This window comes from Notothenia coriiceps, unplaced genomic scaffold, assembly GCF_000735185.1.
Source record: "Notothenia coriiceps isolate Sejong01 unplaced genomic scaffold, NC01 NC01_scaffold00013885, whole genome shotgun sequence".
NCBI classification, from domain to species: domain Eukaryota; kingdom Metazoa; phylum Chordata; class Actinopteri; order Perciformes; family Nototheniidae; genus Notothenia; species Notothenia coriiceps.
Genome location: NW_011346586.1, coordinates 12559 through 27952, shown reverse-complemented (window position 1 = coordinate 27952; position 15394 = coordinate 12559). Strand labels below are relative to the sequence as shown.

At 37.1% G+C, this 15394-nt stretch overlaps 1 protein-coding gene across 1 annotated transcript in view; it reads right to left on the bottom strand.

The window, feature by feature from the left end:
• Positions 1 to 516: 516 nt before the first annotated feature.
• cd4-1 (CD4-1 molecule) overlaps positions 517 to 15394 on the bottom strand; it is a 21875-nt gene continuing 6997 nt past the window's right edge. The window contains exons 6-7 of the mRNA XM_010774333.1: positions 9083 to 9090; positions 517 to 527 (exon numbers count right to left, since the gene is read on the bottom strand). Coding sequence (XP_010772635.1) covers position 527; positions 9083 to 9090 — 9 coding nt within the window. The 3' untranslated portion in view covers positions 517 to 526. The remainder of the gene's footprint in view (positions 528 to 9082; positions 9091 to 15394) is intronic.

The window sequence follows — 15394 nt, the reverse complement described above, 5'->3', positions numbered from 1 at the left end:
AACGAACAAAGTTGACAGTCTGTTGGAGGAGCAATGGAGAGGGCATCTGGTGTGTCCTGTGTGTGTCTGTGTGTGTGTGTGTGCGCGTGTGTGTGTGTGTGTGTGTGTGTGTGTGTGTGTGTGTGTGTGTGTGTGTGTGTGTGTGTGTGTGTGTGTGTGTGAGAGAGAGAGACGGGGAGAGAAAAAGCCACCTGCAGTGAGTACAAAATGTCAGAGCTGAACTCATCGCTGCAGTGAGAACATCACATGTGAGTACTCCTAGACAAACAACTATATCTACTAAACTGCTATAACCTCTAACTTGTTAAGAAGCTGAATTGAGGGACATTTTGAAAAAGAAGGGAGATGCGCTAATCAGGATATGAAAATGTCTGTCTGTCTTCGAGGGTCATAATAATTTCTACGAATAATGATAAAAGCAGTTTTAGACAGCGGAGGAATATAAAAATGTCTCTGAGGAAAGAGATGGAACACCTGGACTGTTTTTGGCTTCATTTTAAAACTCTTCGTCTCATTATCCACACACTGTTTGTTTTGTCTTGGCCTTGGTTTGCTTTCATCTGTCTTGTTTGTATTTTTGCCACAAATAATGTCAAATAATGCCAAAAATACGACGAGCCAGAATATCTCCCATGCTCTGGAAGAAAGCCTGGGGATGTTTGTTTGATAGAAACACAGATGGGATGGACTCAGTCAAACAATGCAGGATGAGAAGTCATTTCAATGTATCAGCGTTGATGTACGGACTTCACCTTTATGGAGCTTTTACCGTATTCTTTGTGTTTTGCAACCACCCTGAGAAGGATTTCAAAATCTTAAATCGTTCCTGCCAAAAATAGAAGTCTCAGTTTTTTGAAGTATGAAGATGTACACTTGTGCAATACCTGCAGCAACATGTTGTCATTTGGCAATCAATGGGCTGCTAGATAAGCAAGTGGAACACAAACGTATTCTAATGGAAGACGTTTCTGGAAATATGATAAGTATTAAACCAAAGATTGTGAAACTTTCTTCTACATCTCGTTCCTGTTAGCTGTCAGGGTCTGTTGTCGCTGAGCGGTGCAGATTAGTGGCCTGCTATTACAAATCTGTCATTTAAAGAATACGGAAATATTGGGAACAACAACATTATATTATCATCATTAGGGTCATTATATTTGTTGTAATTTATTTTAGTTGAGGCCTTAATAGTGTATTTTTAATATGTCTATTAATGAAAGAATAACAGTTTACTTTACCATAAACACAACACGCGCATGTCGCAGTCCACATAGCGTATACAGTAAAGCGTATATGTACATAAATTAACTCGAATCAATCAATCAAATTGTCAAAAAACGAATCAACCGTGGCAGCTTAACGCAGGAGTTACATAACTAGTATTACAAAAACAAAATGTCTGTTTTTATTAAGTCTAATGAAACATTTAGAGTCCATGTTTGGTTGGTTTTTTGCTTAATTGTGTCATGTCAAGTTTGTCAACTAATCGTGATTAAAGGTAATGTGTTAATTAGCAATATGGGATTTTAAGAAACAACTGAAAATGTTATTCAGTCCCAAATGTTTCGAGCGACCTGAAAGCCTAAGAACAGTTGGTGCAAACAGTCTGGATATTATTAACATGTGACCCTAAATAAGCAAATGTTAAACATTATAATACAGAGCCGTTAATTATTCCTCAACAAAATGTCTGATTACATAATTGAGGTAAATATTAAACGGTTATACGTTGACGCGCGGTTCAAGACACACGGTCAGTTGAACTTGTGTTGTTCTGATAATCTCACTCACTCCCGTTTTGCACATTTTAACGTTATGTTCCTTTGTGCAACTAAAGATTGGACCTTAACCATTAACTTCTATTTCTACGTTGACATGTTTCTTGTAAATCAACCGTGAAGTCTTAGTAGAAGGAAAGACATATTTGAGTTGTGTTTCTCTTTGTTCCTTCACATTTGATTGGAATTGTAAAATGAAAATGACCTTTAATTCGTGTTCAAATTAACTCTTTCCTGACACTTTAAGTTGTGGTATAGGCTAACGGTTAAAGTCTGTGACCAACAAATACTAGCAGACACTTCTTCCCTTCAGTCCTGTACTGAAGCCATCGGTATAATCTGACTCGGCCTGTCAATAACTATTACCACGTCTGGCCATAAAACAAAAAAACGTTGTATTACAGACGTTGAAACGTACAGCAGACACAGTTTGCCTGACAGCATCTCCGAACACTGAGGAGGCTTAATATCTGTGTTGTATTTGAACCCCAGTGTGCTGGAGCCATAATGACCGACTTCTCCTTATAGATTAAGAAATAAGAAGTCCCGTACTTCTTTCTCTGTCAACACTCATATTTAATGACTCAATGAGTGTTTTCTGCCTCTTCTGGAGGCGACTACCACGCTGTGTTTCCCTCACTCTGTTATAAATATATAGAGATAGATCCTCTGTGTCTCTGGGGGAGTTTTCTTATGAGACAACAGGATTCCCTTTTCATGGCTATTACTCAGTTTTCAATAGTTCAAAGTGAAACTGAAATATCTGAATATATCAGTTAGTGTCCCCCACTGTATTCAGAGGTGGGAGAAGTACTCAGATCTAGTACTGGACTAAAAGTAGAAGTACTCAGATCTTGTACTTGAGTTAAAGTAGAAGTACTCAGATCTTGTACTTAAGTAAAAGTAGAAGTACTCAAATCTTGTACTTAAGTAAAAGTAGAAGTACCAGAGTGTAGGAATACTCGGTGACAAGTCCTGCAATCAAAAATGTTACTAAAAGTAAAAAAGTATCAGCTTCAAGATATNAGAAGTACTCAGATCTAGTACTGGAGTAAAAGTAGAAGTACTCAGATCTTGTACTTAAGTAAAAGTAAAAGTACTCAGATCTTGTTCTTGAGTTAAAGTAGAAGTACTCAGAACTTGTTCTTGAGTAAAAGTAGAAGTACTCAGATCTTGTACTTAAGTAAAAGTAGAAGTACAAGAGTGTAGGAATACTCGGTGACAAGTCCTGCAATCAAAAATGTTACTAAAAGTAAAAAAGTATCAGCTTCAAGATATACTTAAAGTACTTCCCACCGCTGCTTGTATTTCAATGTATCTAGCACCTGAGTAAATAATGACGTACAGTAAATAAAGTTTGCTTAAAGTGAATATTNAAATGGATCAAAAAGAGAGAGAATCTTTGTTCCTGAAACTTTCAGAGTCTCTTTCCACAGAGGGGACACATGTTGATGTAGAAGAGACATGGAGAAGAGGGGACACATGTTGATGTAGAGACATGAGGAAGAGGGGACACATGTTGATGTAGAAGAGACATGAGGAAGAGGGGACACATGTTGATGTAGAAGAGACATGAAGAAGAGGGGACACATGTTGATGTAGAAGAGACATGAAGAAGAGGGGACACATGTTGATGTAGAAGAGACATGAAGAAGTGGATTTTGCATAATAGGTGACCTTTAAAGAACATCTGGATAGTTGCTAAAGCTGCACCTCAACCTTTGATGACTTCCCTCAAAATATTCCACACTGACAATTTTAAATAAGTCCGCTCACCGGTTTAAACTTGAATTCCTCGGCGGATCAGCGTGGTTCTCGAGCTGTGATTTGGACGGAAAACACCTGAAAGTGAGGACTCCCTGTTAGTCACACGGCTATGGAGAGTGTGTTCAGTACCACATCGTTTCATTACTGAAAGAGAGTCAACGTGTGGGCAACAAGCACGAATAGGACATGATTCACTTCTTTCGTAAACACTGTGTTTCCTCGACCTACATTCAGTCCTACAGAGGATTTCCCTCGCTGTGCAGCCTCTATTTCCCCCATTTAGTCTCTTTTACAACCACTTAAAGTCAGATGAACTGAAGTCAGGATGTCTGAGTCCTGCGTCGACAGGAGGAGGTTTTTATCTGTGTGTTTGTGACTTTCTGATTTTTCAGAAACACACAAAATGTCAGTGGAAATGAGGTTAAGAATGAGAAACAAGTGACATTTTTCTCAATGACTGAAAACAGATTGTTTCTCCATGAGGGGGAACTTCATTCAAGCTTCTTTGAAACATCACAGTTGTGAAACAGAAGCATTTCTCCCACTCACAGCTTCGCCTTCAACGTCGGTTCTTATTTTTGTGTAACTGTATTGTTTGTCAGGCAGCTGCATGATCATTTCATCACAATGGAAAGAGTAGAGATTGTTGTTACAGTTCTTTAAACACCAGCCGGGCTGTAATAATGTCAAGCTGTGTCTGCGTACAATTACTGAGAAATCCATCGGAAAGAGGCGTCACAGTTTGCAGGTTACTGTAAGGTTGTCATTAACGTAAAGCTGATTTGTTGAGGTTTAATGACGACGTTGGTTCAACCGTGGAAAAACTGCCTTACCCCCCCACAGCGCCTACAGTACATACCAACATGCAGAAACTGCTGTTCCTGTAAAGTCTATCTGAGCATATCATTCATCCACATTACTGTCTGAATTAGACTTCTCTTATAAAGGTTGACCTATGAGTTGAATCATAGGCACAACACAGATTAACATGTCACAGCATTTAAACACTGCTATGAACAGTCTTTTGTACTAATGTAATTGTAGTTATATATGCATCCACACAAGTGACTGTTATTTATGCCTCTTAATGTGTGAATATGTATCTATGTTGATTATATATGTGTGTATATATATATATAAGTTTCTGTACAGGTGTGTATGTATATATATATATGTATATCTGTTTTATTTGTATTTTTGTATCTTCGGGATTGTGGGAAACAGTATTTCGATCACACACAAACTGAAAGATTGACAATAAAGTTAACTTTGATAAACGTGTATTGACTGATGCACCAAAGTACATTCTGCGGGGGAAACTTCTGAAGCAATTGGAGACAGAGAGACACGAGGAGAGCTGGAGCTTTGATGGCAAACACTGACGGTTTATTTGGAGCTTCGGCCGGAGAACTCACACGACATGTCACGGGTCACGAGTGGACCACACGGTAGAGATGCCACAATCAATTCTGACTCTACCCCAGACCCGGTATTTAGCTAGTTCAGAGAGAATAATCAACATTGTGCAGAACAAGATAGAAGCATAACACCTCTACCAGCTGACGCCAACAGGCAGGAACAGGGAGGCAGAACACTGAGAGCACAGCAGCTAAGGCTACAGGTGCGTGTGCTCAGTCAGGACAGAACTGATAAACTGGGTCAAAGTTAAGGGCCCTGACACATTCAGTTTTAGTAACTTCGTGCAACGTTAAGCCATTTGTCCCGTATAAGGAAAATACATGTTCGTAACATAATGTGTTTTAGATAACCGTCCCTAAAGTGCACACGGAGCTGGAGAAAAAGGACTTTTGGTTACGCTGTTTGCTTGGAAAAAGGTGCGATATGAACTCAGGGTGCTGCTCTCTCTGAACAGATTTAAATTCCATATTAATTATTAATTAGATTATATTAGATTCCTTTATTGTCACTACAAAGAGTACAGCGAAATTCCAAGTATTCCCAAAGGTGCAATCACACATAACAGACAGTATAAGTGTCATTTGACAATACAAGCTAACAACATTTAATATATACTATATAAAGTGACTAAGAATTGGACCTATGATACATAGAACAGTACGCTTATAAAACTATGTAACATTACCATACAAATATAAAAACAAATAAATAAGTTATTGTACATGTGTTTGTCAGTGCAGTTGATCATTACAAAAGTAGAAGTAAATAACGACAGACAAGCAGAAGCTCCGTCTGCAGATGCCTTTTATGATAGTGTTTCTGATTGTCTGTAACTGCTGCTTGGCCAGAGATATTTAATGTCAATGAGACTAAAGGTTAAATAAAACCTCTGAAATGAACTTAAACTAAACATAATATTGCATTATCTTGGGCGCTTATAGTTAAGTTGGCATTTCATAACAGTGGTGGTGTGTAATCAAGTATAATTACTCAGTATTTAAGAAAACATTTGACGTACTTTTGTGGTGTTTTTGTTTGTATTTCCCCCCCGTATACTCTTCATCTCAGAAGCAAATATCTTAGAGCTTGTTTAGAGGTAATTGTTAGATTACTGTACTTATTTTTCCGTAACACAAACAAACAATATTCTGAATGTTTGAGATAAACCAGAGGATTAAGAGCGTCTTTCAGGAAAATTATTCACTTCTTAAGCTAAATAAACAATGTCTCTGGGATCGGCTGAAAAATGCAACACAATCAATCAAACATAGTCCAAAGAAATCAGACATCATAAAAACACCAACAGGCTGACTTCAAGTTCATTTAGCTGATAACATCTGCATGGCTTTTACTTGTAATTAAGTATTTTCAAAGCGTAGTATTAGTACTTTTACTAAAGGATCTGAATACTTCTTCGACCAATGCTTGCACATTTAAATTGTCTTCAATCAAAAAAAAGCAAAAAAGATTCCCTAAATGAATTTGCTTACAGTAAGTGGCCTACTGCGTTCGGATCAGGGGAGCACAGGTTCAAACCCCAATGCAGTCAGCATGTCGTTGTGTCCCTGAGACACTTCACCCCAAATGGCTCCTGTGGGGATTGCCCTCAGTATTGAGTATGTTAGTGGCTTTGGATAAAAGAGTCTAACAAGTAACATGTAATGTAATGTATGTATAAATCTGAGCGAATACAGTTACTTATACTACAAAAAGTATCAAGGGTAATCTGTCTCTCAGCAGCCTCAACGTTTGTTTGCAAATGTGATGAATTTCACATCTGCTGCTTAAAAACTGCTGCATTACATAAATCCAGGAGTCTGACATTAATTAGAAAATTAAATTATTCATTGTGAGCCAGCATTAGACGCACAGTATGGGTGCACGTGTGAGAAAGAAATCGCAGTAAAAAAAAAAACATTGGCAGGAATATTTCGCTTTAACCGTCTAAAACATGTTGCCGTTACAACCATTCGGAGGCACTTTTAAAAAGAATAGCAATTATGTTTTATTTCATCCACAAAATGCAGACCAACAAACATTCTGAGCATGAATTAAATTAAATTAAACTCCACTAGTGCTCTTTGGGTGAGTAGAAGGAAAACACGTGCTCAATTCAGTACAGCTCCAGGAGTCACTATGTTTTTTAGTTCGTGTGAGTACGTGTCAGAAATAGAAATTAAAGAATTATGAAATGAAGCTTTTATGTTGAGTTTTGCCTGGAAAATGTTGGTATACTTTTTGTATTGTTCTCAAAATCTTCCGGGCACTTTTTGTCCCTGGTTTAGGAAGTTAAGAGACATTTCAAGATGTTTTGGGTCACTTGACCCGCCTTCATCTCTGAGAGCGGTTGCAGTGTATTCCATCTTATCGCTTAAAGAGTATCGGACATACGCAGCTGCACACAACTAGCAGCTTCTGAGACCCACATGGGACATTTCCGTGTTTGTATATGTGTGTGTTTTGCCTTTGTCATTTCTTTTCAGTATAACCAAGTTTACACATCTCAGAAATCAGCACAACCTCAGCTAATGATATATGTCCCTCATTAGAGAGTTGTATACACTGTAGTAGGGGATATTTGCCCATAAAACAAAACAACTGCTAACCATTACCATTATGTTACATGNTTTTCTTAGTTATGTTCTCTGTATTTTATATGTTTGTGTTATGTGTAACGATTGAGATAAAATCTAATTTACAATGCTGACCTGGCCAAGAAGGCAGCAACGTTACACATAACACAAACATATAAAATACAGAGAACATAACTAAGAAAACAAAAGACGAAAAAAGCAGTCACTACAGTGTGCACATTAGGACAATAAGAAAGGCACTACTTATTACTGCAAGAGCAGCTGGTGGTACTTCTGACAACTTCAATTTAAAACATGCTATAGAGACAATTAAATGTATAATGTCAACAAATGTCACTGAACTGTATTAGGTTAGTTGAAAGCAGTTGATATTTATTTAAACTTGCTTTCATCTGACTTCAAAATAACGTTTGGGGAATCTGTTGAGATAATAAGTGAACGTATAAAGGACAAGGCCAAACCTTACATTTGTACAGCAGTAGAAAAGCAACATAGACATTCATTAGACAGAAATGCGTATCTAAAACTATCTAACTAGAAACAAATAAGTGAATAACTAACAGGTCAAATGTGACTGCATAATGAATACTTGTACTTTTGATATTTTAAGTACATTTAACGGATATTACTAAGGTTTTTGTTGCCGTTCTTTTACTTGCAGTGATAGTACATTTACTAAAATAACCGATCTGAATGCTTCTTCCAACATGTCCATTTTACACTGTTCAACTAAAGGCAAACAAATAATGTCATACTTGTATCACTTGTGTGGATACACTTACATTTTCCCACTTAACGAGTACTTTTACTTTTTATATTTTAAGTAAATCTGCCTAAACTACTTTTTCTTCTCACGTTTTGTTGAGCGAAATAGACTAAAGGTGGCTTCCAGCTTCCTTCCCACCTTGCGATGGATTCAAATGAATGTTACTTAAGAGATGTCTCCTCTCAAGATTTACCTCCTGCAATAAATCCACATCAGTAGCATTATTTACAGGTGTGTGTGTATTACTTCCACAATGAGCTGAACAACACACACACACACACACACACACACACACACACACACACACACACACACACACACACACACACACACACACACACACACACACACACACACACACACACACACACACACACACACACACACGCGCACACACACACAGAGCCACAGATGTTTTATTAAGGGGAAATTGAGTGCGGGCGAGACTCAGCAGGTTATCAGCGGAGATAAACACCAGCAGATGTTCCTGCAGGTGTACATTCACCACAAAATATTACAAGAACTGCTTATCATGCCGAGCGTCATCTGAAATGTACTCTGGATGACTGACAATTGATTTTACTCAGAATCAGAATCAGAAAACCTTTATTAGTCCCCCAGAGGGGAAATGTACATTGTTACCGCAGGAAAGAGCCAAAGACAGATTGATGTTACCTCAGAAACATGCGTTAAAAAGTATTAAAGTTACACAATTTACCAAATACACATCATGTAACAGTTCTGAGGATTTACTGAAGCAGCCAGGTATATATTACACAGTTATTAACGGCATATATATTCAATGAAATGTGGAATGAAACACTGATTTTGAACACGATTGTGGGCTTTTACACTTTAAAGTGAACTGTGTAGCCGTTACAAAAACACAGATAAGAAAAAAGTGAATAAGTTCATAATGAATTTAACCTGCACTCTGCATTTATTGTGTTGTTTGTTAAATCCTCGGGCGGCTGCTCTAATCATCTCCGTTGATTTTGATCAGCTGTGTAGGGAATGAAGCTGGAAGAGCCACCTTTAGTCTATCGCTCAGCAAAACGTGAGAAGAAAAAGTAGTTTAGGCAGATTTACTTAAAATATCAAAAGTACTCGTTAAGTGGGAAAATGTAAGTGTATCTGCACAAGTGATACAAGTATGACATTATTTGTTTGCCTTTAGTTGATACAGTGTAAAATGGACATGTTGGAAGAAGCATTCAGATCGGTTATTTTAGTAAATGTACTATCACTGCAAGTAAAAGTACGGCAACAAAAACCTTAGTAATATCCGTTAAATGTACTTAAAATATCAAAAGTATTCCTTGTGCATTCACATTTGACCTGTTAGTTATTCACTTATTTGTTACTAGTTAGATAGTTTTAGATACGTATTTCTGTCGCATTAATGTCTATGTTGCTTTTTTACTGCTGTACAAATGTAAGGTTTGTCCTTGACTTACTGGATATGCCGTTAATGGGAACAGAATCAGATAAGAAGGAAACCGTTAGTGGGAATTTCTTCCAGCCTCACGCTTTGCTTGGCATGTCAAATATGTTCAAAACCCCAAAAATCCTTAACTTAAAATCTCAGTCAAAATATTGAAATAAAGGTTTGAAATATGGCTTTCTGGATAAAAGGACATATTTGTGTCTAGAATAATGCAGAACAAGTTTGGAGCTGCATTTGCCTCAATGCCAGGTCCCTGATGTCAAACATGCCGTCCGTTATCTATCATATAATCCACCATTGTTTTCTTCATTCACTTTCCTCCTGTCAATTTAAAAATGCACTTCAGGAATTGAACTGCATTAATTCTGTTTCGTCATTTGTTTCATGTCTGCACTAAGCTACAACTGCAGGCCGTTCTGTTGCATAATGACAATAACATATCCTTGAATTCTTAAATATAGAATCAATGGAGCGCTTTAAAACAAGAAGAAACAGAATAAGTTATCAGGTGTTAGAAAATACACTTGTCATAATTTTAGAGTAGCTCAAAGGGATTTAAGAAGTAAATTGTGGACTTTTTTGACACAGTAAAATCCGGAGTGTTAATTTAACACTCTGATATAAGGACCATCAGTGTTAAAATTGACTCTTTAAGTGTTAATTTAACACTTAAATCCCTCCCTTTAAGTGTTAATTTAACACTTAAAGGGTCCATTTACATTTTTTTTTTTTTTTTTAAATGGTCCTTATCTCAGAGTGTTAAATTAACACTCCGGATTTGACTGTGTTGTGTAACTGTGTTTGATTGGTTGATATTCAGTATTATTACGTACGCAAGGGCAGTTTTTGCCACATTTCATACGGCTAACTTCATCTTTTTGCTTGTCAGACGGGAGAAAAATCACCCTGTAGACTTTGTACAACTTTTACATGCATTTACAAATAAATACTGCTTTGATGCGAAAGCTCCCAGTGTTCACAGAAGTTATTGAAAGACTTGATTTTTTGATAGATTTTTGATATAGTACATCCAAAGATAGACAGAAAAAAGGTGCGAGACATGCAGCTAGAGACCACGGGTAGGACTTGAACCCTCGGTGCCAGATTTAATTGTTGCTAAAGCTAGCTCGTTAAAAAATTGAAGTAAAAAGGAACGGTAGGTCGGGGTGTAAAGTGAACACAGATAAACGTGTTGGAGTTGAAACAAGCTTACCTTACAGAGGAGATCAAACAATGCTTTTTACGATTAGATAAATATTGATTTCACCGTAACCTTTTTATTTTCCCTCACCTCTTTATTAAAGTAATGTAATATTCTTAATTTGCATTTAACCTCTGTCTAAAGGCAGATTGGAGCAACAGGTTATGGGTTGAATTCTGATTATGGATCTAAATCAGCACAATTAAATGACATGGGGAAAATTATCCGAGCAATTATTATTAATTAGGTGCTATTTAAAAAGATAGCTAACGAGTCCGCGGAGACCATTCACCAATCAGACGGCCACTTAAATTACAATTCTAGCCAATTAAGACACGTTGTTTGTTTTCTGTCGCATGAATTAAAACGTTACAAAGAAAAACATTTGAATGTTCTGATTAAAATATAGAGGGTTAGGGTAACGTATTTTGTTGGTATCATCATTTAGCACATATTCAACACATTCGTAAAGAATAGAAAAAAATTGATTAGATCTTATCTTCTTCCTCCCTAAGAACCAATCAGAGGTCATTATTCTGATTCTGTGTTTGATCGACGACTGTCTGCTTTTCTTTCAGACCAATCGCTGACGAGGGCGGGGCGACGGCTCTTAAAAACTCACTTTCTTTGATACCTTTTCACCATTTCCACCGACTCCAGATCACTGAACACAGAGGGACTCAACAACACATGTACGTATGCTGTAGTCTGTTTGAGTTTAAATTATAAATGCATATACTTTAAAATATATATATAACAAATGTCAGTATTCATGTTTTTCTGTTACCTAATATTCATTTTGAATGATATGACTTGATCTGGCTTATCGAGGCCGAAAGGTCAAACCTAATTTGTTTACTTTATTTCATATTCACAGCGTCAATGTGTTGTACTTTAACGCACGGTTCCATCATTAAATACAGTTTAGAGTATTAAAATAAAACTGAAAGGAGTTTTGAATGATTAGAAATGAGAACTTTTCACAACAAACGTCATAAAAATTAAGAAAAACAATATTTTAATAATTTTAAACATCTTATATAATTTAGACCTTTTTTTGGTTTTATTTGTCGTGTTTCCTTTTTCTTGCCTACTGCGTTGTTGGAAGTATGAAAGCAACGGCAGAAACAAATTGACTACCGCTATACACACAGTCTACAAACTTCAAAGGTAGAAAATAGTTCAGGTATTTCATTTAAATTGAATATCAACATCTCACCTCAATGTATTTAAATAAAATACAATTTAGTCTACGGCTGATTTTTAGTCAAACAGTTATGTCTTCTGCTACGTCTACCTTTAACGGCACACACAAATAACCATGCCAAATCTATTTAGGAGTAAAATCTAATTCAGTTCAGATACAGCGCAAAATTATGATTTGAAATTTTAAAATTAGACAAATTGGTTAATAAATTATACTTTAATCTTGCCTTTAGTTATTTTCTCTTGTCTTTCTCTGCTCCCTCTCCTCCTTCCTTCAACACCCTAGTATTTGACCCTCCCCTCTTCCTCCTCCTCTTCCTCCTCCTCCTCCTCCTCCTCCTCCTCCTCCTCTTCCTCAGCTCGTTGTTGAATCTCCCTCCTGACTGCAGACATGTTTTTGTTGTGTTTCTGGGTTTCAGCTCCACTGTAACTGTGTCTGTGTATCATCGATATCTCCCTCTGTGTCTCTGACTTACTTTCCCACCACCTCTGATCTCACTTATTCTAAATAATGCAACTCCAACGATTTATTTTCTCTATCTCTCTCTCTCTCTCTCTCTCTCTCTCTCTTCACATGTTGTGAAACAGATGCATTGGAAAGACTCTTCAATACATTTCTCCTTCTCACCTCAGGATTTATCTTTAGGCCCGAGGCGTTTGATCGTAACATTTTAAACCGAAATAACAGTTTGTTTTTCAATGTGTTGGGATTAGTTTTGGTAAACTTACAACAAACAAATAGTGACTTTGTGACATCTGAAATATTCAGCCGGACACTTTAGTGTAGAGCGCTGTAACTCATTTTCACAGGAACGTGCGGATAGTTTGTGACGAACGGAGAAAAACAAACTGAGATTTTGAACGTTTTTTGGGGACATTTGAAGCTTTTATCAGCTAGGTGACGATAGAGAGATGAGGGATGATAGGAAACAAGAAGGGTCCTTGACTGCAGTGGTTTCAAACATGGGGTCAGGGGACCTAGTTGGGGTCATAAGAGCCTATTTGATAGGGGTGGAAGAAAGCTTTAAAAACATACATTTGACCTCTATCTCGCAGTTTTTGTGAAGAAAGGCGAAATTAAATCGTTTTTTTTAATAGTTTGGATTATTAATTATTACAAGATGCAAAATAATTTTTATATCTCACGGGATAAAGCCCTGGTTAACCACAAATATGCTGCAATGCTGTTTCAATAGTTTAAGAGGTGATACAAATGTTTATACAAACCTTAGAAGTTGAATACAAAATGTCCAATAAAAGCTCAAATTAAATCAAATAAAAATATGAATATAAACCTAAGAAGTTAAATATAAGAACTCCATTAAAAGCTCAAATTAAATCAAATAAAAATATAATAAATATAAGAAGGCAAATAAACAGAGGTTATATTAAGTATGTAGTTTCAGTAGTGCTTTAGTATTAACAAAGTAATAACAATGCAATACATAACCCCAGATCTGTTCTGAGTCATTTAAGATTAAAGCTGCTTCAAAAGTACTTTTTGTGCACACTGTACACACTTCAGAGAAAGAAAGAAGTGAGGGAGATAAGGGGGAGAGAAGAGAGAAACATCTACCTGTAAACCACAGTTTTCTGCCGGAGCTGTGGTCTCTCTTCTCTCTCTGTCTTCGAGCGACGAGAGATCCGTCTTTCGTGGAACAGGAGAGGAAGAGAGAGGGTGGGGGAGGCAGAGGGGGAGGATCGGGATAACAATCTCCACTCAAATCAAGGCCTCCGCGTCTCCTCTCATCTAAAAACCCACCACAGGCCGCCTACTCTCGACTCCTATCTCCTCAAATCTCTCCAAATCTGAGACCACCACAAACCCCTCGCTGCTTCCTGCTCTCTCTCTGCAGCACGGATGTGTTTTTTCTTTTGTAAATTGTGTATCTTTTTTTATTATAATTGTTTTTTTATCTTTAATACTTTTTTGTATGCATGCTACCGAGGCAAGGCAAGTTTATTTCAACCCAGTCTCACAAAAAACGAGTAATAGCTACGTTGGTCGACAGGGCAAGACGTAGTATAACCACAAATAACCCTCTCAAGACGTGACACAATATTTGTAAAAAAAAACATGGAGCTCAAATCATCTTCGTAATATCTATCAAACTATAGATCCTCCTACACATCCACTGGGCGTAGATTTTAAAAGTACAATATACACATCTCGCTAGAAATGTAATCAAAAAGCATTTTAACGGCCAAATTATCCTACAATTTAGGATTTTCCACTCAAAATAAATCGGGTGTCCGCCATGTTTTTTTTTCTCCCACTGCGAAAGTTTGCAATCACGTGACATGGACACTCGTCATGAAGAAATGAATAGGAACAAACATTGTATCCATGTCACGTCTTGAGAGGGTTATTTGTGAATATATGTTTTGGCCTGTCGACCAACGTCGCTATTAAACATTTTTTTGTGAGCCTTTCAACACAAGGCAATTCAAAGTGCGTTACAAAAATGAAAGACAGCAAAAAAAATGGCATTTAAAAACAGTCATTAAAAAATAAAGAAAAGAAAATAAACATTAAGAGAAAACATACATGAATAAAGGTTACAGTGCAGTTTAAGATGTGAATAGTTCAATTAGAAGCAGCGGCAAAAAGAAAAGTATTCAGCCTGGATTTAAAAGTAGTCACAGTTGCAGAGGACCTGCAGGTTTCTGGGAGTTTGTTCCAGATATTTGGAGCATAATAACTGAATGCTGCTTTACCATGTTTAGTTCTGACTCTTGGGACAGAAAGCTGACCCGTCCCTAAAGACCTGAGAGATCTGGATGGTTCATAATTTAGCAGGAGGTCAGAAATGTATTTTGGGCCTAAACCATTCAAAGCTTTATAAACCAGCAGCAGTATTTTGAAATCTATTCTTTGACATACAGGAAGCCAGTGTAAAGACTTCAGAACAGGAGTGATGTGATCCACTTTCTTAGTGTTAGTGAGGACTCGAGCAGCGGCGTTCTGAATTAGCTGCAGCTTTCTAATGGATTTTTTAGTGAGACCTGCAAAGACACCATTACAGTAGTCCAGTCTACTGAAGATAAAAGCATGGACAAGTTTTTCCAAATCCTACTGTGACATCAGTCTTTTAATCCTAGATATATTCTTTAGGTGATAGTAGGCTGATTTAGTAACTGTTTTAATGTGACTGTTGAAACTCAGGTCGGAGTCCATGACTACACCTAGATTTCTGGCTTTATCTGTTGTTTTGA